This window comes from Protopterus annectens, chromosome 3.part1, assembly GCF_019279795.1.
Source record: "Protopterus annectens isolate FY-2018-M chromosome 3.part1, PAN1.0, whole genome shotgun sequence".
NCBI classification, from domain to species: Eukaryota; Metazoa; Chordata; order Ceratodontiformes; family Protopteridae; genus Protopterus; species Protopterus annectens.
The window spans coordinates 68,255,016-68,282,509 of NC_056732.1; the positions used below are offsets into that span (position 1 = coordinate 68,255,016).

Genomic DNA, 27,494 nt, shown 5'->3' on the forward strand with positions numbered 1-27,494 from the left:
CTGACTCTAAAAATAGACTACGTACTCCCTGCATAGTCATGGCAAGAAATACTGTGATGATGGTAAGCAGAAATGCTGTAAATATGCACTTAAGGTACAACATGAGTAAACAGATGACATCACAAAGTAGAAGACATTAGACCTGAACTAATGTCACTGGTGCCAAAATTCCCTTCAAGGACAAAAAGGACTTGCTTCAGTAAATAAACAAAAATGATGGTATAACAAAAAACACTCAAACAATGAGCAACTGTCCCATGTGGAAACATCTTTGCTTCCTAGATGTATTGGTCTAGAAATTAACTGCTAAATCATATTAGAACTGCACAATGAACCCTGGTTGAAGCCATACTGGAATCAAAATCCTGTGGACAACATATGAGCCCACATAGTTGTCAATCTCACGTGTGGTCCAATTTCACTACTCATTATAATCATAGACTTCACGCAGGCCTTGAAGTACACCATCCCCATGTTTCAATAATGCCTGCACTAACTGTACACTGTTCTGATTGAACAGACAACACAGACATAACTCACACAGTCTTCCTCCTAATTTTAGTTTTCCTACTGATATTCTTGCGGCTTTAGATACTGACGGGGATACACTTTTTATTTATTTTATTTTACATTTGTTGACCGGGAGAATCTGACTGGATGCATGTCCATTTTCAGCGGAGGCCCGGGGAGAAAAGCTCCACAGTTAGTTAATATATAAAGCCATGTAACACATACAGAGTCATTTCACAAATACAGAGAACAAGTACAAAACATAACACTTTAGCATTACAATGACAAAAAAAATTTAGCTTGTAAATTGTAGTAGAAGGACACGTTAGTTGTATGCCCAGTAATTTCTACTTGACCAGTAGTGACATAAATGGGAGTATGCATAATTTACCCAGGAATATGCACAAATTCACAATATTGTATTTAAGTATGGTGTGGTTAGAAAGAAATGGGGAGTACAAAGAGTAGTAAAGAGTTATTTAGAGTATAGTAGGACTGCTGGTAGATGAGGTTAGCATAGTAAGATTACTAGTAGATGAAGTAAGTTACTATGATGAGGTTGATAGAGAATGTCCTGAGGAAGGAAGCAGGTATAGAGGGTCAATCTGGGGGAAGGCATGGGCATTGTCTCTTGATAAATAGGTGTTCCTTTAGTAGTAGTATAAATTTAATGATAGAGTTTGCTGAGGTAATAGCAGGGGGCAGTGAGTTCCAGATTTTACCTATGTAGTTAGGAAATAGGGAATCGTCTGCTGAGTTGTTGGATTTGGTTATCTTGATTAAGGTTTTGTCACTAGAGCATAGTTATCTCAGGTTTTCATGTTTTTTAAGCAAATTAGATAGTGCTGGTATTTTTTCAGGATATAGTAGGAGTTTTTGAGCGAAAACTAGTTGATGGAAAGTAATGAAATTTGGAAGTTCAAGCCAATTTAGTTGATGTAGTCAGTGGCAATGATGGGAATGGTAGGGTGCATTTGTGGCAAATCTGGCAGTTTGATTGTAACGTGTCTAGTTTTGTAATTTCTGTTTTGGATAGGTTGATGAAGATGGGAGCAGCATATAAAAGTGTGGATAGGAGCAGAGTTTGAGCCATAGCAATTTTAGTCTGTTGATTTAGGTATGTTTTATTTTTGTACAAACTGTCTAGTTTTTTTGTGTATATTTTTGATAGTTTGATTTATGTGAAGGTCAAACTTCATTTTGTTGCCAATTGTGACAAACCTAGTAGTTTTGTGTGGGAGTCCGAGGAGATAATGGTACCATCACCTAGACATAATACTGAAAGTATCTGTCTAAGTTGGACTTATTTGGTTTGAAAATTAATAATTTGGTCTGTTTGGGATTCAGTAACAGATTTTTACTGAGAAACCAAGCCTCAGTGGTTTTGAAGACTTGTTGGGTAATGGAGAAAAGTGTGAAAGGGTTGTTGGCTGAGCAAACTAGTGTTGAGTCGTCAGCATATTGTATGACAGTTGCATCTTGAGTGATCCTGTTGAGATCATTAATGAAGATGGAAAATAATAGAGGTCCTAAAATTGACCCTTGTGGGACTCCAGTTGTAATAGGAAGCTGTGTGGATAGTTTGTTATCCCACCTGACTGCTTGCTGCCTACCTAGTACGTAATTCTGAAACCAGGCTAGTGAGTGAGTGGATAGTCCAAGGTCTGAGAGGGACTCAAGAAGTTTGGGGTGGTTTACCATGTCAAAAGCTTTTGATAGGTTTAAAAATATGGCTGATGTTAGTTTGCCTAAATTCCTGTTCTGGTCGATGAGGTTAGTGAATGAGAGGATGGCAGTTATTGTACTATGGGCTGGTCTAAATCCATGTTGGGTAGGAGTGAGAAGTAGACAAAGGTTACCAAAACTTTAGATTACATGTACACTTAGTGTAATCTTTCTGAGTGACTAGAAAGCACAAAAAATGTGATAAGAATGTTCTTCATAGGTTCATAGGTGTGTACTAGGCTAATGGCCTTACAAGCCTTTACAAGCCTAGCTCAAAAAATTGCCCAGGCACCGTGTAACCTGATGTTAGTTCACAGTGCCCCTATCCAACAGGGCAACTGGAATGTTCCCTGGAGCGAACTTTCTGTTACCCATCCAGTCATCAAGATTTCTCTTGAAGAGGGCCAGTGAGGTGCTCTGCTTGACATGAATGAGAAGCTTATTCCAGAGTATGGGCAGTCTTTGGGAGATGAACCTACCCCTCCAGCATGTTCTGTTAATTGTGGTAATGAGTTTGTGATTTCTGGAGCATGTGGCGCTGGGGAATTGGGATTTCTTTAGGTGTAGCATTTCAAGTAGGGCTGGTCGGACATGGCTTTGTAGGTCAAGCAGAGATCACCTCTAAGTAGACAATAAGAGACTGAGAACAGCTGAAGTTTCTTGAGTCTGTCCATGTAGGACATGTGTTTAAGGCCTAGGATCCTTCTTGTGAGGTACTTTTTTGGCTTCTCCGGCTGTTGTAGGAGTTTGGTCAGGTACATGCCAAACATGCAGTTATATTCGATGACTGGTCTAATGAAGGAAAAGTAGAGAAGGATGATGACTTCTTTATTCCTGGATGCGAAACCTTTGGTTATAAGATATGCCACGTCGAAGGACTTTCTGACCACAGTGGCAATGTGGTGGTCGAAGGTGAGGTGGCTGTCGACCTGGGTGTCCAGATCTCTTATAGCCCCCTTCAGTGTTCAGTGAGCTCCCATCAACATGGTAATTTGTGGGAACGGAGTTTATTCCAAAGGGGGATGATAACACATTTTTTGGTGTTCAGCTTCAGGTCATTGGTCTCAGAGAGGCCCTTTTGTAGGATGTCTGCATCACTTGGGGAGTTCATAATGACTCCTAGCTTGACGTCATCAGCGAACTTGGTCAGCCAAAATCCTTTTGTGTTGGCCTGGACTTCTGAGAAGTAGATGCCAAACAGGAGTGGGCCCAGCAGCGAGCCCTGTGGGACTCCACTCATGACTGGTCGACAGTCTGACTTGGAATCCGCAACTTTCACTCTGTGGATCCTGCCTGTGAGCCAGTTTGCAACCCACCTAGTAATGTATGGATTGATGCCTAGTTTGGCGAGTTTATCAATGATACCTAAGTGGGGTAGGCTGTATGCACTGCCTATACCCTCATCCATAGCCTTGGTGACTGCCTCGAAGTCAACCAGGTTCAGCAGGCAGGATCTCCCCTTGACAAAGCCAAACTGTGTGAGGTCAAGAGTTTGGAGATTGCCTATATATTTGTTAAGCAGGTCCATGATGATGCACTCCATAGCTTTGCATACCAGACATCAGGCTAATGGGGCGATAGTTCTCAGGGTCTGTAGTTGCTCGCCTTTTATGGAGTGGGATGACTGTAGCAGTGCGCCATTTGTTAGGGACCTAGCCTGAGGTAAGGCTGTGATTGAACAGGGCACACAAGATGTGGTGCCAGTTAATTTTGTAGCTCATGTAAGACACAGCCAAGGATATTATCAGGTCCCGTGGACACTGTCTTCTTGGCTTTGGACAATGCAGCTTTTACCTGTGCTACAGAAATGGTGGGTACCAGACTTTCTTTTGGTATTGTGATGAGGCTCTTGGGGGGAGTAAAGTTGGCACTGAATCTGTCGGCCAGTATGTTGGCTATATCTGTTGGCTCAGTAAAGGAGGTGCCATTGTGCAATAACTCAGAGCAAATCTGGGTATTGCCTTTGAGGTTTCTGATATAGCTATACAAGGCTTTGTAGTTGTTTTTAGTGTCAGACGTAATTCTGCCTTCATAGCTGGCTTTTGAGGATTTGATAAGGGAGCTCAGCTTTTTGCTGAGCCTGATAAGGGAGGTTTTCCAGTCTTGTGACTTAATTTATTTCTGCAACAGTTTCTTCCTTCTGTTGTAGAGTTTATTGATGGTTGGGGACCACCAGATTGGCTTTCTTTTTTTGGAGGAGAGCGTCTTAGTTCTATTTGGTATGGCAAGGTCCATGCATTTGTGTACAGGCTCGTACAGTGCATTGGTGTATGATTTGGCAGTCATGCAGCTATTTTCCACTGGCATGGGTACTGAGAAGTTAGCTACCTCTGTTTTTAGGTGCCCAAAGTCGGCTTTAGAGAAGTTTTTCAGGGTGGTCTCCTTAGCAGAGGGTGTAGGTGAGATGGAGATTTCCATGGTGTTCAGTTTGTGGTCAGATTTAACCAGGGAGAAATTGACTATAGGTGTGGAGCAATGGTCTCCCTTGTTGTTGACAATGAGGTTGAGGATGTTGTTTCCTCTAGTGGGGGTCAGAATGAGCTGGTCCAGGGCACAGGAATTATTTAATATATATCATGTATACTTAGTGTAGTCTTTATTGAATGTGGCCCCATATCTATTTCAACATCCTGGGATGGCTACATACACACATGAATATGTAAGTATACACACAAAAACACACACTGGTATCTATGTATGTCTTTCACACACAACTCTCTCCTGGACAATCAAAAGGCAAAAGTATAATCCACAGTCAAGCATGCTTATGCACGCATAGTAGCATGATAAAAAACAGACTGTAACTACAGTGAGTGAACAAAAATAATAAATATATTTTGCTTGTGTTTTTTTCTCAACTTGGAAAGCTATTTCTAAATCAAATCAGTGTCACATATGATATTCCCAATGACCATGAATACTGTTAAAAGTAGCATATTGACTACAGCATACACGTTTAAGCTCCATTCACAACACATCCTGAATAGGACACTCTCATGTGTTATACTTAATATTTTATTCTTCACTGTGGTTAATTACATTTAGATATTTTATTTAAAATTATTTTACATTCCTTGTCTTCAGCAATGACATCCAGGTCTTCCAGCTCTTCTTTTCTACATTAACTCCACCTTTACATTATACTTGTCCAAACTTGTTTATAAATTCTGTGAGTGTGAAAACATCACCCCATCCTACTTCAGGATTCATGCTGATAAAATCATCTAGGTTCATCTTTGAATCTAAAAGGAAAAAAGTGAAAGAGAAACTAAGTTCACATTGCAGGTTTAATCTTCATATGACTGCCAGCAACTCTGACTAAGCTACTTGAAAGTTCAAATACTTTTATTTAGTAGATCTTACTCAATTAATATACAATAAAATCAAAGACAAAACTGAAAGTTGGCTTTATAAAATTAAGCATGGATACTGTGACAATTCTCTAATTTGAAATAAGTTTTGGGGTTAAAAGGAAAAGAAACACAACCTTACCTTTTTTGTAAGCTGTATGCATTGCACACTTCTAAATCTTCATGCAAGCCCTCCTGGAAGTGAAATGACTCGAAGCCTATATCCGTGACTACAGGAAGCAGTTCATTAACAGTTCAGAGCCTTAATCCTCTAAACTAACTGTAGTCTTTTACAGCACTACATCAAAACTCCCCAGAGATGTAACATAACTTGACATTTTTTTTAGTCTTTTTAACACTGCTGGCACTCTATGAGTATCTTTTCCATGCCATCATCCACTGTCAGCCGCCAAACACAATTATAAGCTAAACCACTCAGTTTAACTATTCTACCATATTAAGAAATGATTTTAAGAAAGATATTCTTTGCTTTGTTGGTATGATTTTACTTTGGTTACCTGTAGAAGTTGACCATATAGTATCAACAATTCATACTTACTTTTACAAAACATACTTAGACAAAACATTGTACTGCGGTGGTGGTGCTGCAGTAGCGTTGTTGCCTCACAGTAAGACGTTGTCCTGTTCGAGTCTCAGCTAGAGCGTCTTCTGTGTGGAGTCATACACGAATGGGCGTTCCTTCGTCGAAGGTTGTGCGTCAGGGCTGACAACTCGGCACGTAAAAATCTACTGCCAATCATTAGCGGACCGGAGTTCCGCTGTGGCGGCCCCTAACCGGGAAAAGCCGAAAGACACAACAGCTTAGACAAAACATTATTTAGACTCTCATCCATCTGTTCTAGCCAACCATCCACTGCATACTTACTAATTTTGTAATATTTTTGTAATATTCTTTACCTATACATACTACACACTGGCTCAGTGAGCCATGTACATGCTGCCAGAATACTGCATCAGTTCCTTCATGAAATGTCAGGAAAAAGAAAATTGAAAAGACCAACATTCCTGTGTAGCTCAGATGCTCTACACTCAAGACAATTAATTTCTCACTAACAAAATGATTACCAATCTGTGGATTCATGCTGTCGCCACAGATAAGCTTAAATTTCACCCAAGCAAAACAAGAAGGGGCTATCTACATCTGTGAATCTATCAACAGCTTACATTTCCTACTCTATGGGGATGAGATTGCCTAGTTCTAAAATATGGGTTAATGCTGAATTCTTACTTTATGAATACTTATTTTCAGCTGGTAATAGTTAAAATACATATGCTTCAATGTGTTCTTCCCCGTCCATCCAGCCTCAACCCCTTTCCCCATATTTCACATGGGTTCGGGGTTTCACTTCAACATTAGTCTCTATTTGCTGACTTTCACACCAAGTAGTGAAGCATCACAACACAAAGTAAAGTGATAATTATTTGTTCACATGTACAAGATTTTCTCACATGCTCAACAGTCATACATTTGTCAGGTGCTTCCTTTTCACTTCCATTCCATTTGATTCTGCAGCAACTTGTGTAAAGCAGATAGTACATTATTCTGATAAAGAAAACAATTTCCACGATAATTCACAAGGCCTAGAAATTCCTTCAGCCCCTCAAGCAACTTGGTAAGGGCACTTCTCTAAAAGCTTTGAACTTCTCAGAAGATGGATAAATGGCTTTCTCAATAATCATGCCCTATATACACTTACTCTTTTTAAACAACTTTGCACTTTAATATTTTTCCATGTCTGCTGCAGATTATGCTGAATCAGCAGGTTTCTCAAATACTCTTGTTCAGTTCTGCCTCATCTACTAAAATGTCCAGACAAACAACTTCTAAATCTTCAAGAGATTTTACATTAGTTCCTAAAAAATTCCTGAAACAGAACAAACTTCAGAAGGCAGTTTATCAACAACTTTTTATGCATACTCTAAGTTACATAGGTCTTAAACACACCCTCAAGCAAAATATGAAACTGAAGCCAGGTTTAGTTCCCATAACACTATAAGCAAGAAGTCCTTCAATCCTTTATAAAAGATACATTTCTGTATTGATTATATTTATAATACTCTCCAAATAAACAAAATTCTTACTACTGCAACCTATTCATTATGATTCAGTAATAAAACTAGGTCAATGTTTTTCAATGTACTCAATGTATCTTCATCTTATTCTTTCATAGAAAATGCCAAAAATGAGCTTTACAACCTTTTGAAGAAATCTCCAGGTTTACTGACAGCAGCTTTAATATAAGGGACTGCCTATCTCATCTTTAAAAATTTCAGCATACTTCTCAAGCCTCCCCCCACCGCATGCTGACTAACACAGGCTCATAACTTATACTCCGAAGCAGTACTCCTGAAATGAGACAACAGCACACGTGTCTTTTCCATATTGCATCATTTGCTATCCATCATAACAATATTCTTCTAAATGTCTTTCCACTGCAGAGATGGCTGCTAAGTCTCTTATTCTCCTCAATTTTAACATACTCTGCGTCTATTCAAACACCTCTTAGGTCTTCCCATTTCCCAGCAATTTATTTTTGCATTTTTTTTACATCTCATTTTGCAGACTCATGATCACTTGTTAAAATGCCATTTACCAGACCTATGTTCTTACCACTATAATAATGATATTGCTTCCTCTTCTTCTGAAAGTACAGTTGTGTACCTACCATAAATGCAGATGTTCGAGTGTATTCACTGTTGCAGTCATTACTCTTGGGTTATCCTGTTGGCAGGCTACCCGCAGTTGGCCTGAATTCCAAAGTCCTGGTCCGGCGTCGGCTGCTGTCGCCTCTTCCCTGACGTCAGTGCACCAGGGGTATAAAAGATGCAGCCAACGCCATTTTCTTCAGTTTTTCTTGCCCCAGATGTCAGGCGCCCCCAAAAGGGTAGGTTAAATATATAATGCCAATAAATATACATGCATTAAAGAAACATTTCCTTCATCTACAAGCAAATACAGCACACAGGTTGTATAGAATAGAGAAGTACAGATAAACCCCAGCCAAAGAAAAGGGGACGGAGGGAGGGCAACCTGGACTGCAACAGTGAATACACTCAAACATCTACATTTATGGTAGGTACACAACTGTACTATGTTCATCGTGTTTCACTGTTGCAGTCATTACTCTTGGGTTGAATCCCAAAGCTGAGGATGGGAGGCTGGGCTAAATAGGATTAGGAGAGGCTATGAGGCCCTGCAGAACTGCAGTGGCAAAGCCTGCTCTGGATTTAAAGTAAAGAGGTAAGTGGTAGTGCTTTGTAAAAGTGTACACTGAACTCCAATGTGCAGCCTCTAAGATGTCTTTTGTTGGTACTCCTCTGAGGAAGGCTGCTGAAGTGGCTGCTGCTCTGGTAGAATGAGGCTTAATGTCCTTAGGCACTGATTTGCCATGCTGAGAATAGCAGAATCGGATGTAATGGGCTATCCATTTAGAAATAGTCTGTTTTGAGATAGCCTTTCCTTGTGATCCTGCAGCATATGACACTAAAAGTTGCTCAGTCTTTCTGAAAGCTTTAGTTCTGTTCAAGTAGAAGCGTAGCTGCCTGTGTATGTCCAAAGAATAGAGAATTTTCTCACTCTTGTTCTGTGGGTTTGGATAAAAGGTAGGCAAGTGAATGGTTTGGTTGAGGGCCACTGTGGACACCACCTTAGGCATAAATGTTGGGTTTGTCCTCAGAGAAACCCTGACTGGATGAAAAATGATAAAAGTTTCCACAGCCATGAGTGCTTGTAACTCTGAGACTCGTCTTGCAGAGGTTATTGCTAGGAGCAGAGCTGTTTTCCAGGATAAGAATTTTATATCAGCTATTGAGGCTGGCTCAAAAGGAAGAAGTGTGAGTTTCTCCAAGACATAATTGAGGTCCCATGCCGGAATTGGTGCTCTCCTTACAGGCCTGATGTTTTTGGCCCCTCTGAGGTACTGTCTTAAAGGATGAGAAAAGATAGGTGGTTCCGTATTGTAATGGGCTGAAATGGCAGAGGCATGAATCTTAATTGATGAAAAGGAAAAGCCTTTATCCAGCATCTCAGTTAGGTATTGTAAAATCTGAGGGATATTTGGTACATACGTGTCAATGCCTTGTTCCTGGTTCCCAAGCACAGAATCTCTTCCATTTTTCTGCATAAGATTTTCTGGTACTGGGCCTCCTAGCCTCCAATATAACATCCATAACAGCTTTTGAAAGAGGAGTGTTCTGAATGGCTACATTATCCGCCATGCTGCCAGATTTAAGGTCCTGAGTTGGCTGTGCAGGATCTGATTGTTTTGTTGGGTCAGCAAGTGAGAAGTTTGAGGCAATATCCATGCTGGACCTTGAGACAAGCTCTTTAGGACTGGGTACCAGTGCTGGCGTGGCCAGTCTGGTGCAATCAGTATCTTTTTGGCTTCTCTTGTCTGACCTTTAAGAGTACCCTGGGAAGGAGAGGCAGTGGAGGAAAGGCATATACTGTTAGATATTTCCAGCTGAAGAATAGGGCGTCCACTCTCCATGCTTGTTTGTGATAAATCCTTGTGCAAAATCTCTGTAATTGGCAGTTGTGAGGGGAGGCAAATAGATATATGTCTGGGCATCCCCATTTCCTTGTTATCATGGTGAAGACTTGTGGATCCAGTTTCCACTCGTGGGGATCCATGAGGTTTCTTCTTAGTTCGTCTGCCAGAGTATTTGTTTTTCCTGGCAGGAACTGTGCTTGCAGGTGAACTTGATAAGTCAATGCTGTGTCCCATAGGGTCTTTGCTTGTCTGCAGAGGGGGTAGGAATGTGTGCCTCCTTGCTTGTTTATGTACCACATGACTGTAGTATTGTCCGTCTTTATCAGTAGCTGTCCTGGATGAAGTGGATCTTTGAAAGCTGTCAGGGCATTCTGAACAGCTAGCATCTCTTTTTGATTGATGTGAAGATGCATCTGGCTTTCAGGTCATGTGCCCTGAATACATTTTCCTGCCATATGGGCCCCCCAGGCATAATCTGATGCATCCATTGTCAGTGTCTGTCTGGCTGTGGGTAAAGTGAATGGCAGACGCTTGTTGTGGTGACAGGCCTGTGCCCACCATCGAAACTCCTGTTGCAGGCAGGAATGAGGGTAATTACTGTCTCCAGGCTGTGGCAATGCTGAGTCCAAACGCTTTTTAGATACCATTGTAGTTTCCTCATATGCAGTCTGGCATATGGAATTAGTAGAATGCAGGATGCCATGAAGCCCAAGGCCTGCAGGATTTTCCTTGCAGATAACTGGGTCTTTGTTCCCAACTTTTTGAAGTAAGAAGTCAGTTGCCTTTGTTTGTCTAGCGTGAGATACGCCATCTGGGCAGTTGTATTTAAGCTTGCACCCAGGAATATTATCTCTTGAGAGGGTACTAGTTTTGATTTATTTTCGTTTACTGTGCACCCTAGGCAAATTAGTAATCTTTTTACAAACGCCAGATGCTTTAGAAGAATGTCTTTGTTCTCTGCATGAATAAGGCAGTCGTCCAAGTAGGGATAGATTTGAATTCCTCTTTGTCTGAAAAATGCAATTACTGGTACCAGGCATTTTGTGAAGACCCTGGGCGCAGTAGATAAGCCAAAGGGCAGTGCAGAGAATTGGTAGTGCATTCAGCCAGCTATGAATCTGAGGTATCTTCTGCAGGATTGTCTGATTGGGACATGCAGGTAGGTCCAAAGTTACGAGCCAAGCTTTCTTGCCCAGCATGGGCAGTAGCTGCTGTAGAGTCAACATCTTGAATTTTGGAACCTCCAGAAACGTGTTTAGTATAGACAGGTCCAGTACTGGTCACCAGGTTTTGTCCTTTCTGGGCACTAAGAAAAGTCCTTGCCCCTGCTCTTGATGTGGTACTTGTTGAATGGCCCCCATGTCCATGAGGGCTGTAATTTGCTTTTTGTGCCTCTGCCCACGGATTGTGTGGTAGGTCTGGCATACTTTTTGCCCTTGGTAGGGTATGAAAATGGAACCTGTAGCCTTGGGACACTATGTTCAAGACCCATTTGTCTTGGGTAATCATTTCCCAGTTTGGTGAAAAAAGTGCTAGTTTCCCCCCCAAGGGGGCTGCCAAAAGAAAAGTGCTTGGATCTGGCAGAGGAAAGTCATTGGGACTGTTTCCTGTATGGCTGCGATTTGTCTTCTCTGCTTTTGGAGGTAGGAGCACCTCATTGTTTAGGCCTGTATGAGCCTTGGGGCTGAGATCTGCCTCTGGGACGTCTGTATCTGCCTCTTTGTGGCCTCTCTGACACTGGAAAGGACCAATATTTTGAAGGCCATTTCCTGCTAAATCTGGGTGGCTGTACTTGTAAGAAATCCTTAACTGTCTGCATGGATTTCGCTTTATCCTTCATTTTCTTCAACACCTCTTCTGCTTTAGCACCAAAGTATCATGCTGTAAAGGAGCATCTAATAATTTTGCTTTAACATGAACAGGCAGATTCTGTTCCTTTAACCAAGCATGCCTTCTAATAACAGAACCTGTAACAGCGGCCCTGCAAGAGGCCTCCAGTGAATCATAACCACATTGCAAAGTATGCTTTCCCACTTGTTCAGCTGCATGCAATAAATCCTGCATTTCCTTGTTCTCTGAACTTTCAGAATTTGGCAACATTTTCTGTTTAAGCAGTGACATTAAGTATTGCTGATATTTAAGCATATGAAACTGACAATTTAAAGCCCTTACAGCCAAGGTAGCAGAAGTGCAAACTTTTTTCCCCCATCTGTCCAGTGCCCTAGAATCCCTATCAGATGGGACAGGGTTTTTTTGCAGTGGAAGCTTTGACCCCTTTGGGACCCTGAGATATAGTTTCTGGGTCAGCAGTGGGGTTTTTGTATAGGAATTTATGAGAATCTGGGACCCTGTATTATCTGTCTGGCTTAGCAGATGTAGGTGGGAAAGAGTCAGGGGACAGGCCGGACTCTGAAAATACATCATCTACAATATCTAGAACAGGAGGAACAGCAAGGGGTCTGTGCTGAGGAAGAAGCAGAAAGTCTCTGAGCCTTTTCTTAGATTCTGAGTAATCTTGGCTCTCTCAGTGGAAATGCTCCCTCATGGTATGCAGGGTTTCCCCAAAAGAATAATCTTCAGGAGGGGAGGCTGAAGGAATGGATTCTTCAGCATCAGAATCCTCATAGGGAGGAACAGAATAATCCTGTTCAGAAGAGGAATCAGTGGAAATAGAAACCTGATCAGAAGAATTATATTCTGTCTCTTGCCTAGGCCTCTTATCAGGAGGGGGATGGGAACCCCTGATCAAAGTAATTAGGTATTCGGCCATTTTGAGCATCTGTTTTTTAGGCATGGAAGTCTGAGTAGAAGAGTGCTGTACTTGTTTCTTTGTCTTTAGAGCTGCTTTAGTCTTTGTCTTTGAAGCTGAAGATGGTTTAACATATAACTGTGGAGGTCTGAAGACACCCTCTGAAGCTGATGTCTGCTCAGCGGCTCCGGACCCATTTGAGGGAATGATTTCCGAGTGTCCAATACCTTGAGTACCAGAGGCCCAGTCGGCTCCACGTGGGAGTCGGAAGTGGCCTGTGGCTCTGAGGTAGTGGGCGCCAGGGCTGCGAAAGCACCTCACTGAGAACTGGCGACTGGCCTAACTGAGGCCTTGTCGTCGGTTTTGGACCTCGGATGCCTATCCTTTATCCTTGCGTTTTTGTGAACTCTGGTCGTCGGCTGTTCCAACGGCATTATATAATTAAAGCTTCGGCCAAAGTAATGAAATGCAAAATCAAACCGACGCTTAATAGTGCGTTGGTTAAATCTAGCACAAAACCAACAGCTAGCAACGATGTGGTCAGGGCCTAGGCAAGGAATACAGTAAGAGTGAAAATCCTTATGAGGTATTTGCTTCCCACAAGAAATACAATTGTTAACTTTTTCTGACATCGGTCTGGAGCAAGAAAAATGTTTCCCCAACGGGGTACTTAGCTTTAATGAAGACTTCGGTTCTGAAATTTGGATTTGAAAATCTCAGGAGTCGGCCGACCGGCACTTGCAAACTGCTTTTGCTTCGGGCACCACGTGGCAAGAAAGACTGAAGAAAATGGAGTCGGCTGCATCTTTTATACCCCTGGCGCACTGACATCAGGGAAGAGGCGACAGCAACCGACGCCGGACCAGGACTTTGGAATTCAGACTGACTGCGGGTAGCCTGCCAGCAGGATAACCCAAGAGTAATGACTGCAACAGTGAAACACGATCAGCATCAGTGGCCTGCTCCTCTTGATCAGTCAAGCTTCTGTAACTGTTAAGTATCTCAGTCTGTAGTATCCACACAGACAGTAAGTTCAGAAGCACTTCAAAAACTGAGAACCTCAAGTGCTAAGCGTTAAACTACTGCTAGACAATGGGACACATGGTACACAGAAGTTTCAGAGAACAAGGCTGCAATACAGACTTCATGGAGTTCAGGCAATATCTATTGTGTGTTATCTCCTGACATGACACGGTGACAGGAAGTGGAAAAAACAGAAATGTCTGCATAGGTGAAGAAATAGATTTGCTTTCAGGCATTTGTGTTTGCCTCTTCTATCTTCAAACTTCTCCATATGATGACACACTGCTATCCATGTAGCATAAGTCATATCAGTCATTATAGCTACACCTGCTAAGCATGATTCTATTTTTCCATTCATGTTTTGACACTGTTAACAGCTTATTGAATTAAATGTTGTAGCATATCTTTGTATCTGTAAATATGATTTGTTCATTTCTTATGTGACCCTATTCACCCAGGCTGTGCCTGCAAATGGTCCATTGACATCAGTGCACTACCCCAGTACACAGATATAAAATAAATAAATAAATAAATAAATAAATAAAATAAAATAAATAAATAAATAAAGGAATACGATTCTTACTGCAAATACAGCTCAACTACATATCTACCTGGAACACCTATATTGCAGGATGGAAACTTGACTGAACAATAAAAGTTTTAGATCCTGAAATTTGATTTACTTCTCAGTGCAAGTAGATTATCCAAAAGGTTTGAAACAGTATATATTTTAGCATCCTGGTATTCTGCTGGTAAAAAAGCCCTAATAGTATTTAACACTTTTTTCCTTGATGAAAGGAAAGATAAACAGCAGCATTCTGAGAAAATTCAATCATCACCAGCCCAGAAAGAGTTTACCACTTATTAGATATTCTTTTCTGCACAACAGCACAAGGTGTTACAGAGACTATTGAATATGTTACTGAGAAGAACAGGGATAAGGAATGTTCATAGGTTGGTACTAGGCTATCAGCCCTAGGGCCTATACAAGCCTAGCCATAACAATTCCCTGGCTATTTCTTCCCACACTATTTACTTCCCTGGACCCCTATCTAGCAGGGCGACTGACGTGATCCCCGGGGTGAATTTCTTATCTCCCATCCAATTGTCAAGGTTCCTTTTGAAGAGGGCCAAGGAGGCGCTCTGCTTGACATGTACGGGCAGTCTATTCCAGAGTATGGGGAGTCTCTGGCTCAGGAACCTATCCCTGTGAATTTGATAAGCTGCATTCTTCAATAAGAGAGAAAATAATTTGTTGCATTTGAAATAACGAAAAAGAGCATGTTTTTAAGGAAAAACACACCTGCACATTAAAAGCTGTAAATGTAACCCCACACTCCTATGATACCAAGGGATGAAGCCCTGACTGCAATGCGGATGACCATGGGCACTGGAGGAAATGAGTACAGGAAGCTGGATGTGAGGTGAGGAATTGTTGTGGACTCATCCATCTTGAAGGGAGGGTGGTAGCTCTGGCTTGCTATACGGGTAACACGTAGACGGAGCCCTAAGCGTAGCATCCATGGAATTTGAGCCTGCAGACCATGCACTGCCCAAAGGCCAAGCTATGCAGGCAGAGGTCTGCATGCTGCTCCTAGATGGCAGCAGAAGTGGGAGTGGGATCAACAAAGGGAAGGAAGGGGAGTCCACTGGTCTTTGCTGTCTGGTCTGGCCTGCATTCCTACTCCCTGAACTTTCCCTCTCCAGGGGAAGAAATGGGCTGATTAGGCATTACAGCTAAGTGAATGAATAGGCTGATGGGCTCTCACCCACACTGGATGTGGAATTAATGGACTGATTGGGTGAAAGAAGGAGAACAATTAGGCAAGACTCTGTGGAAAAGAAATTAAAAAAAATGTTGTGTGCAGAGCAGGCGAAATAACTACTGCACAGATTAAAATAATTAATCAGCAAAATAATGTGTATAAGATAAAATCTGAATTAAATAATACAGGAAAAAAAATAAATAAATAAATAAAGGCAGGATGCATTGTAAAAGTCATTGATATAAAATAGAAGAACACGTGTTGTAACAAAGAAAGGCTCCAAAATGGAGGACAGCAATATACTGCATCATTTCAAATTAGCCCTGCGGTGCCCTCACTCTGTCGTACTGAGGGAGGGAGCCCATACTGTGAAACCTGGCAATCAGGGTTCCATTTGCAGCCTTGACACTGGAGAAGCCAGGCAGGAAAAGAAAGAAAAAAAAGCAGCATGGCCCTCTCACCACTCCTAAGCAACGGATAAGGCAGTGGGTGGTTGTGGAGAATACAGGGACATGTGATTTCTCCAACTGCAACTAGGGGAAATCATTTCACATGTCTGAGAAGAGTAAACAGGACTCCTTGTTGGAAATGTCCCTTGTGGAAGAGAAGGACAACCAATACAGACAGTCCATTGCACCCCCCCCCCTCTGGCTCAGCAAGTCGCATATCCACAGGGAATGTAAAGCTAACTAGAAAACCCCTGACCCACTCCCTTTCTAGTCAACTGTTGACCCAATGATGGGGAACAAATGGGATAATTATCTGAGAGGGGATAATTCTTGACTGGCAGTGGAGACAAAGCACCGGACAAAAAAACAGCATTACAGTAGCTGCGCTTATAAGCATGGAATGAGGCACTGTAAAGTTATAATCAAACCTACAGATCTTGTGCTTTAAAATGGCATTTTTCAAAGAAATATACAAAGTATGTTTAAAAGACCTTATATTATTGAACAGAAATAAGAAAAATATTGTGAAATCTGAAACCAAGAAAGAAGTTGCAATAACAAAGAATAGGGCATCATAGGCACTGTACCAACTTCTGGAAAGTGACTCAGTAAGGGGCACAAAGCAACTATATCAGGTTGCAAGGCAAAGATAAAGAAGATAGTCAGACACCCTTCATAAGGGATGCCAGCAACAACCTGCTCACCACTCCAGAGGATATCAAAGGCAGATGGAAGAAGTATTTCCAGCAATTTCAGAATGAAGAAAATCCCACAGAAGCTGTACTGTCCCAGAAACAGCCTACGATGAGAGAAGAGGCGCCCACCCTAGAAGAAGAAAGAAAGTACAGTTGTGTACACTTACCATAAATGTAGATATTCGAGTGTATTCACTGTTGCAGTCATTACATTTGGGTAATCTGCTGGCAGGTTGCCCTCAGTCGGCCCGAATAACAAAGTCTTGGGTCCTGCATCAGTTGCTGTCTCCTCTTCCATGACGTCAGGTCGTCAGGGGTATAAAACATGCAGCCGATGCCATTTTATTCAGTTTTACTTGCCCCCAATGTCAGGTGCCCCCCAAATGGGGAGCAAATATATATATATATATATATATATATATATATATATATATATATATATATATATATATATATATATATATATATATATATGTGTGTGTGTGTGTGTGTGTGTATAAACAGCAATATATGTAAATGCACTTTTAGCAACATCAATTTTACCTTCATCTAAAAGCAAATACACCACAAAAGCTTTAGAATATAGTGAAGGAAAGAGAAGTTATAGAAAAGGGGGGTGGCAGGTGGGTAATCCGGACTGCAACAGTGAATACACTCGAACATCTACATTTATGGTAAGTGTACACAACTGTACTATGTTCTTCGTGTTTCACTGTTGCAGTCATTACATTTGGGTAGAATCCCAAAGCTATGGATGGGAGGATGGAACAAAATAGCATTAGGAGCGGCTATAAGGCCCTGCAGAACTGCAGTGGCAAAGCCTGCCCTGGATTTAGAGAAGAGAGGCAAATGATAATGCTTTGTGAAGGTATGAACAGTGCTCTGAGTAGCAGCTTCTAGAATGTCTTTGGTTGGAACTCCCCTGAGAAAGGCAGCTGAGTTAGATGCAGCCCTGGTGGAATGTGACCTGATTCCTTTGGGCACAGGTTTACCATGATGCAAGTAGCAGAAACGAATGCAGTGGCTTATCCACTTAGAAATAGTCTGCTTTGATATAGCCTTCCCCTCTGATCCTGAAGCAAATGCCACCAGTAGTTGCTCAGATTTTCTTAGAGATTTAGTCTTGTTTAAGTAGAATCTTAGTTGTCTGTGTACGTCCAAAGAATGCAGAACCCGCTCCCCCTTGTTCTGCAGATTTGGGTAAAATGTTGGCAGGTGAATCATTTGGTTAAGAGCCACACTGGATACCACCTTAGGCGTAAAGGAAGGATTGGTTCTGAGGGACACCCTGTCTGGGTAAAATGTAATAAAAGGCTCCACAGCCATGAGAGCCTGTAGTTCTGAAACACTTCTTGTTGTAGTGATTGCCGAAAGAAAAGCTGTTCTCCAAGATAAAAACTTTATATCCGCAGTAGCTGCTGGTTCAAAGGGAGGCAGGGTGAGTTGTTCCAGCACAAAACTGAGGTCCCATGCAGGAGTTAGTGATCTTCTGGGAGGCCTTAAATTTTTGGTCCCTCTAAGATACTGTTTTAGCAGAGGATGAGAAAAGATGGGAGGCTCCGTGTTGTAATGAGCCGAGATGGCAGAGGCATGGATTTTTATTGAAGAAAAAGATAGGCCCTTGTCAAGCATCTCAGTCAAGTATTGTAAAATCTGAGGGATATTTGGTTTTGCTCTGTCCATTCCTTGTGCTTGGTTCCAAGCACAGAATCTCTTCCATTTATCAGCATAAAATTTTCTAGTACTAGGCCTTCTGGCTTCCAAAATGACATCCATCACAGATTTACTGAGAGGTGTTGTTTGAATAATTACATGATCAGCCATGTTGCAAGGTTCAGAGTTTGGAGCGGAGTGTGCAGAATTTGACTGTTCTGCTGAGACAGTAGATGATTTACAAATGGGTATAAATAATCTACCATTTGACTATACTACAACAGATAAAGTATACAACACAGTACTTTATAACCATGTCAATCAGTTTTTTGGATATATACTGTATACACTATGTTAGTGTGACGGCTTTTAATTTTACAATTTTCGTGGTTGAAATTTAGAATATACACAGTTAGTTTTTTGAGTACACATGTACTATGTGATTGATTGTAGATATTGCATTGTTTTTTAAAACTTTTTTAACATATGTAATACGTTATAGCATGTTTACGTATTTTGAAACTGCTATTTAAAGCGCATTCTCGCGCTATGTTACACCTCTGATGAAGCTTCCTGTTGCAGGTTGCGAAAACGCTGGACGCATTTGTATTTTTTTAATAAAATTAAGCATTAAGGTTTACGTGTGGCAGCTCTTCTTCTGTCGTTTGGAATTTTTGTGGAGACAGTAGATGAGGTATTTGAGGCAAGTACCAAGGAGGGAGTTGAGACATATTCCTTAGAAAAGGATACCAGTGCTGGCGAGGCCAGTCTGGAGCAATTAGGATAATTTTTGTTTTTTCCTGTCTGACCTTTAGTAAGACCTTGGAGAGAAGAGGCAGAGGGGGAAAGGCATAGACCGATGGGTTTTTTAAACTGAAGGACAGGGCATCCACTTTCCATGCTTGTCTGTGATAAGTCCTTGCGCAGAATTTGTCCAGTTGATAGTTTTGGGGAGAGGCAAATAGATCTATGTCTGGGCTCCCCCATTTCTGTGTTTCCATGCTGAAGATTTGTGGATCCAGTTTCCACTCATGCGGGTCCATAAGATTTCTGCTTAGGTCGTCTGCCAGAGTATTTTGTTTTCCTGGCAGGAATTGAGCTTGAAGATGTACTTGCTAAGTCAAGGCTGTGTTCCACAATGCCATGGCTAGTCTGCAAAGGGGGTAGGAATGTGTACCCCCTGCTTGTTTATGTACCACATAACCGTGGTGTTGCCCGTCTTTATCAGTAGTTGTCCTGGATGAAGTAAATCCTTGAAGGCTGTCAGGCCATTCTGAACAGCTAGCATCTCTTTCTGGTTGATATGCAAATGCATTTGTTTTGGGCTCCATATGCCCTGAATGCAGCTCCCCGCCAGGTGGGCCCCCCAAGCATAGTCTGACGTGTCTGTAGTTAGGGTTTGGGTGGCAGGGGGTAGAGTGAATAACAGTCCCTTGTTTTGGTGACATGTCTCTGCCCACCAAAGAAACTCCTGTTGTAGGCAGGGAATGATGGGAATCGTTTCCAGACTGTGACAATGTTGACTCCATAAACTTTTTAGGTTACCACTGAAGTTTCCTCATATGCAGTCTTACATATGGAATTAGTAGAATGCAGGATGCCATGAACCCCAAACCCTGCTGAATTTGTCTTGCAGATAACTGGGTTTTTGTTGTCATCTGTTTGAAATATATAGTCAGTTGCCTTTGTTTGTCCGGCGTAAGGTAAGCCATCAGGGCAGCTGTATTCAAGCTTGCACCCAGGAATGTAATTTTTTGAGAGGGTACCAGCTGTGATTTCTTTTCATTTACTGTGTACCCTAGGCATGTTAGAAGCCTTTTTACAAACGCCAGATGTTGAAGAAGAATGTCTTTGTTCTCTGCTTGAATACGAGAGTCGTCCAGGTAAGGATAAATTTGTATGCTTCTTTGTCTTCAAAATGCAATTACTGGTGCCAGGCACTTTGTAAAGATCCTGGGTGCAGTAGATAAGCCAAAGGGTAGTGCAGAGAATTGGTAATGCATAAAACCTGCCTTGAAGCGGAGGTATCTTCTGCATGATTCCCTTATTGGGATATGCAGGTATGCCTCTTTTAAGTATAGAGTCACTAACCAAGCGTTCCTGCCCAGCATAGGCAGTAGCTGTTGTAAAGTCAGCATTTTGAATTTTGGAATGTCCAGGAACGTGTTCAAAATTGATAAGTCCAGTATTGGACGCCAGGCATTGTCTTTTCTGGGTACCAGGAACAGTTTTGAATAAAAACCTTGTCCTTTTTCCTGTTCTGGTACTGGATGAATAGCCCCCATATCCATGAGGGACGTAACTTGTTTCTGAGCCTCTACCCATTGATTTTGTGGCAGATCTGGCCAACCGTTTGGAATTGGCAAAGTATGGAAATGAAATCTGCACCCCTGGGATACTATGTTTGAAACCCACTTGTCCTGGGTAATTAACTGCCAATTTTGAGCATGAAGTGCTAATTTTCCCCCCAAGGGGGCTGCCAAAAAATAAGTGCTTGGTGATGGAAGAGGGAAGTCATTGAGACTGCTAACTGTAGAGTTGTGCTTTGTTTCCTCCAGATTTGGAGGTGGAGGTACCCCATTGCTTTGACCTATAAGAACCCTGTGATTGGTATCTAGAGCCTTTTGAGCACCTGGATTTGCCTTGAGAGGCTCTGTTGGACACAGGAAAGGACCAATTTTTAGTAGGCCAGTGCCTACTGAATCTGGGTGGCTGCACTTGTAAGAAATCTTTTGCAGTTTGCATAGATTTAGCTTTGTCTTCCATTTTCTTTAAAACCTCTTCTGCCTTATTACCAGAGTATAGGTTCATAGGTTCATACTAGGCTATCTGCCCTAGGGCATTTATAAGCCTAGCCAGAGTGTGTTTGGCTTTCGCCACCCATTTTAAATTAATTTTGCTATGCCCTTTTTCGAGGTTAGTATACTGTGCCTCTGTCTAACAGTGACACAGAAGTGATGCCCAGGGTAAACCTACGATCTCCCATCCACTCATCAAGATTCCTCTTGAAGAGAGTCAATGAGGGACTCTGCCTAACCTGGACTGGGATTTTATTCCAGAGTGAAGGGAGCCTCTGGGTTATGAATCTGTCCCTCCAGCATGTCCTATTTATTTCAGTGCTGGGGTTCAAGTCTCTCAAGCGCGTAGCTCGATGGGATTTGGATTTTCTGAGGTGCAGCATGTCCATTAATTCCGGGTTGGACATGGCTTTATACGTCAGGCACAGATCGCCTCTGAGCAGGCGGTATGCCACTGAGTAGAGCTGGAGTTTCTTTAACCGGGCAGCATATGGCATCTGTTTGAGCCCTTTGATCCTCTTGGTGAGGTACTTTTGGGGTCTTTCCAGTTGCTGCAGGTGTCTGGTAAGACATCCCAAAAGGGGCATTGTACTCAATTATGGGCCTGATGAGGGATGAGTAAAGAGGCACGATGACCTCCCCTGATCTAGATGTGAATCCCTTCATGATTAGGTGGGCTATATAAAATGTTTTTCTAATCACTTTGGCCACATGGTTGTCAAATGAGAGATTGCTATCAACTTGGGTCCCCAGGTCCCTAATTACTTCTTCTGTACTTAATGGATTACCACCTATGTGGTAATTTGTGGGCACTGTTTTTGCCAAAGGGGATGACTATACACTTTTTGGTGTTTAGCTTGAGGCCATGGCTCTGGCACCAGTTGTCTGTTTCTATGAGGCCCTTTTGGAGGATGGTTGTGTCGGCTGGAGAGTCGATTATGGCGCCCAGTTTGCAGTCATCTGCGAACTTGGTCAGCCACAGTCCTTCCGTGTTGGCCTGTACCTCCGAGAAATATATACCGAACAAGAGAGGTCCCAGGACTGAGCCTTGTGGGACGCCACTTGTAACTGGTTTGGAGTCTGACATGGCTCCAGCAATTCTAACCATGTGGGTTCTGTTCTTGAGCCAGTTTGCAACCCATCTAGTGACATAGGGGTTTATATTTAAGCTGATGAGCTTATCTATAATGCCCGAGTGGGGTATTGTATCGAAGGCTTTTGCGAGGTCCAGGTAGGCTGTGTGGACCACCTTCCCCTCGTCAATGGCCTTGGTGACTGTTTCAAAGAAATCGACCAGGTTTAAGAGGCATGATCTCTGCCCTTAACAAAGCCGAACTGGGTAGGATCCAGTGTCTGTAGGTCCCCAATATCTTTATTTATGAGGTCCATGATGATCCTTTCCATAGCTTTGCAGACCAAGCTAGTCAGGCTTATGGGGCGATAGTTTCTAGGATCCGTTGAGGCACCACCTTTGTGGAGAGGGACCACTGTTGCTGTACGCCACTCTTTGGGTACATATCCTGCAGTAAGGCTGAGACTGAACAGTAGTTTTATGTTTGGGTTTAGCTCTTCTTGGAGTTCATGTAGGACGCAGCCCGGGACACCGTCTGGTCCCATTGATGCTGTGTTTTGCTTTGGAGAGGGTGGCTCTTACCTGAGCATCTGAGATGTCAGGGGGGCAGCACTCTGCTGGGATAGATATTTGCCCTTTTGGTGGGGGGGGGAGAAGTTTGCGCTGAACCTGTCAGCTAGGATGTTGGCAATGTCTGTGGGTTAGGTGTATTTTTTGTCATTTTGGACTAATTCTGAGCATATCTGGGAATTCCCACCCAGGTTCCTAACATAACTAAAGAAAGCCTTGTGATTATCCTTAGAGTCCTGTGCAATTTTTCTCTCGAAGCTGGCCTTAGACGATTTTATGAGTGCCCGTAGTTTTTTGCTAATACTGATCAGAGATGCCTTCCCTTTTTGGGATTTTGCTCTATCATGTAGTAGCTTCCTCCTTCTATTGTATAGTTTGTTTATGACTGGGGTCCACCAGACAGGACATCTGCCTTTGGAGGATTGGGTCTTGGTTTTATTTGGGATTGCATGATCCATGCATTCCTGAAGGTGTTCATAGAATGCGTTTATAAAGGATTCTGCGGTCCGGGCCGTAGTTTCCACAGGCCCGGGGCTTTGAAATATTCCACCTCGGTTTTGAGGAGTGTGAAATTTGCTTTAGAGAAGTTTTTCACTGTGGTTTTCTGGGCAGGGGGTGGGGTTGGGATGTGAATATACAGTAAGATTAGTTTATGGTCTGATCTTACCAGTGAGGGATACACTTCTGGTCTGGAGCATAGAGACCCCATGTTGGTGATGATCAGGTCCAGTATGTTTTCCCCTCTTGTGGGAGTGGTAACAAGTTGTTCCATAACATTTGAGTTTATAAATTCTAGGAACCTTTGGGCTAGGGTGTTGGAGCTAGAGTAATGCTCCCAGTCTATGTTTGGGTAGTTGAAGTCGCCCAATATAATGGTGTTTGGAGTGACCTTCATATTTTCCAGTGTTCTCAGGAAGGCCGAGTGGGGTTCCTGGGTTTGGGAGGGTGGTCTGTAGCAGGCTATAAACTGGAAGGCAGTTTTACCCACTGTTAGTTGCACATGGATAGTCTCTGATGCTTCGTGCTGTGCCACCAACCTGGAGGTGTGGGTATCTTTGACGAATATTGATACTCACCCTCCTTTTGTGGTTCGGTCCAGGTTTTGGGGCCGAAAAGCATGGTATGAGGTATAACCTGGTACTGCTGGGGTGCTCTCGGGAGCCTTGAACCAGGTTTCTGTTACTGCACAGATATCGATGTTCTCCATGCTAAGGAGAGTTTTGAGTGCGTGCATCTTGAGGTTTAGACTTCTGGCATTGAGTAGCATTACTCTTAGTTTCTTATCCCTTGTGATACCTATGGAGGTGGGTTTGTCTTTTGAGCCTTGCCTAAAAAAGGCACTATGGGGGTAGCAAGAGCCTTTGCCAATATCCAAAAGCCCAGGGGTGACAAGTGCAAGCCATCCCTAGTGAAGCATCGTGGCTTGTCGAGCATGTCATCCCAGGCTGACAGGCACTGGATCCCCTTTGAATGACACCAATACTTAAGCCAATTGTTGAAATTGATCATCTTGTCTTCATATTGTGGCATCATTCTTGGTGAGGGTAAGATGCTACTCAAGGTCAGGGTCATACCGGCCTGGGCTACATGCTCAGAGAGCTCCTCTATGTCTCTTTTCATGTAGTCCAGGGAGGTACGTCTCAGGTCATTCACACCAGTCTGGACAATGACTGAGTCATATTTGTACTTGCCTTGGAATGACCTGAGTGCTTGTGTTATGTGGCGGATCCTAGCGCCCGACAGGCAGCTCACCGTGACCTTCTCCTTGTTCAGCCTGGTGAGCAGGACGTCAGTGTGCCTGACGATAGAGTCACCTATTACAAGTGTATCAGGTGTGTTGTTTAGCCTTAAGGGCTGTGACTGTTCGGCACACTGGCTTTGTGAGCTATGTGTTGCACGTGTTTTGTTTTGGGGTAGCGGTTGCTTGGGTGTCTGCTTTGGACATCTCTGCTGCTTAGGCAGATTTTATTTAGAGCCTCAGTATGTTTTGTGTGTTTATGTGTTTGGTTTGCTGTCGTGGTAGGTCTATGTGAGACTGGAATTGTAGTGAGTGTGGTTTCCTTCTCCTCCTGACTGGTTACGACAGTACTGAGTTGAGAGAGCTTAGCCTCCAGTTTGGCTATATGGTTGCATCTCTCACATGTGTTGGAATTTGTTGGGAGGATGAGAGGGTTGTCTGTGTACATGAGGCAGTTATAACATTGCCTCAAGATTCCCAGATTCACTAGCTGGTCCGGAGAGGAGATTGACAACTGACCTTTGGACATGCTAGAATAGTATTGGGAATTCCTTTATAATGAAAAAAAGGGCCAATGGGGAATAAGGTACTCAAGGGGAGTTTGTGAGGGTGTAGTGCTTTTAATTTTTTACTGCTGACTTAGTGAGCAAGTGCTAGGTAACTTAAATGCAATGTGTTACAGGTAACTTAAATGCAAAAACGACAAACAGTAACTTTCTTAAAGTGAAACAAGGAAATAAGTACAGTAAGCAATGCAGATATCACTAGGGATCCACAGAAGCGCTGAAAAGCTGCGTTTTAGGTGGAATTAGCGTTTCAGGGAAATAACAAGCAAACAAACAACAAGCATAAACAAAGCTAGATTCAGCAGGCCTGGATCTAGTCTATGCTACAGCAAACAAGGTGTACCAATTTCAGAAAGAAACAGTTCAAATATGCAGGCACTATATGCCTTTAACCAGAAATTCCCAGCTCAGAAGGGCAGAATCCAGCCTCTCCTCCCACAAGAGTGCAGACCACAAACCTTCTTAATGTAAAATAACTGGCCTGAAGCCCAAGTGCTTAAACCAGAACTAATACACTTTTAGAATAACAGACACTGAGCCCTCAATCAGCAGTTCCCAACTTAGAAGGATGTAAGCTACCTGTCCTGCCACCACAGTGCAGGCCACAAACCTTCCTAATGTAAAACAACTGGTCTGAAGCCCAAGTGCTTAATCCAAAAGACTTAGAATGATAGCTACACTTTAATCAAGTTACTACCAAGCAGTAATAAATACAACTGAATACTTTAAAAAATGCCTGGATTAGTGCTCAAGTTATACAAACAAAGCTAGATTCAGCAGGCCTGGATCTAGTCTATGCTACAGCAAACAAGGTGTACCAATTTCATTAAGAAGCAGTTCAAATATGCAGGCACTATAAGCCTTTAACCAGAAATTCCCAGCTCAGAAGGGCAGAGTCCAGCGTCTCCTCCCACAAGAGTGCAGACCACGAACCCTCTTAATGTAAAATAACTGGCCTGAAGCCCAAGTGCCTAAACCAGAATTAATACACTTTTAGAATAACAGACACTGAGCCCTCAATCAGCAGTTCCCAACTTAGAAGGATGTAAGCTACCTGTTCTGCCACTACAGTGCAGACCACAAACCTTCTTAATGTAAAACAACTGGTCTGAAGCCCAAGTGCTTAAACTAAAAGGCTTAGAATGAGTTACACCAAGCAGTAATAAATACAATTGAGTACTTTTAAGATGACGCAAAAGCAAAATAAAGTAGGAAGAAACACAAATACAGTAAAAGCAGATACATTTTTTTTTAAAGTGGAAAGATAGAAAGGAAAGAGAGAAAGGAGTAGCAGAAATTAAGCTGATTGGCCTTCTCAAATGTTCTCCCTGTACTGGGTACAATGAGGTAATGACACTTGACTGGGAGGAGGGTCCCAGATCAAATTTACACTAGGGGCGGGCAACTGCAAAGCCACCAAAACTGCAGAAATGTTTCTCACAGCTGAAAAGCAGCAGTGAGCCTTTAAATGAAAGTTTTAAACAGCTAAAGGAGCATCTAGAAAAAAAGAGTTTAACTGCAACAAGTTATCAGAAACAAACAACCCAACAGATGCTTAATAAAAGTGGACAATTTCCAGTTAATACCTCACACACAGTGAAACTAGCTAGAAAAATACACAGTACACAAAGTGCTATAAATAACAAAGAAATAAAGAACAAAATAAACAAAAAACAGAATACTTAATGTTATATATTATAGATCCAAGTTTCCTCTGTGTCTTTCCTTTGATCAGCTCAGTGTGAATCAAAAATCAACATCATTTTCTGTTTCAATAAGCCCATAACATGCTGTTGATATTTAAGCATATGAAACTGGCAGTTTAAGGCCCTAAATGCCAAGGTTGCTGAAGTATAAACCTTCTTTCCCCATCTATCCAGCACCCTGGAATCTCTATCAGAGGGGGTAGGATTTTTGGTTGTAGAGGCCTTTACACCTTTGGGACCCTGTGAGATAGTTTCAGGATCAGCAGCAGGATTTTTGACTAGAAATTTGTGGGAGTCAGGAACACTGTAATATCTGTCTGAATTACTAGGTGCCGGAGGTAGGGAATCAGGAGCCATGCTTGATTCCGAAAACATATCATCAACAATGTCCAATACAGAAGGTATAGCCAAAGGCCTATGCTGAGGAAGAAGAAGGAAATCCCTAAGCCTCTTTTTTTGATTCAGAGAAATCCTGACTCTCTCAATGAAAATGTTCCCTTAAAGTATGCAAGGTTTCTCCAAAAGAATAATCCTCAGGAGGAGATGCAGATGGGATGGATTCCTCTGCATCTGAATCCTCATAGGGTGGTACAGAAAATTCCTGATCACA

General features: G+C 42.3%; 1 protein-coding gene across 3 annotated transcripts in view; it reads right to left on the bottom strand.

Annotated features, from left to right (window-relative positions):
- Positions 1-5,232: 5,232 nt before the first annotated feature.
- Positions 5,233-27,494, bottom strand: part of NTAQ1 (N-terminal glutamine amidase 1) — an 868,727-nt gene continuing 846,465 nt past the window's right edge. For all 3 annotated transcript variants that reach the window (XM_044066586.1, XM_044066585.1, XM_044066583.1), the window contains one exon: positions 5,233-5,477. In XM_044066586.1, the coding sequence (XP_043922521.1) occupies positions 5,374-5,477 (104 nt within the window). In that variant the 3' untranslated portion in view covers positions 5,233-5,373. The remainder of the gene's footprint in view (positions 5,478-27,494) is intronic.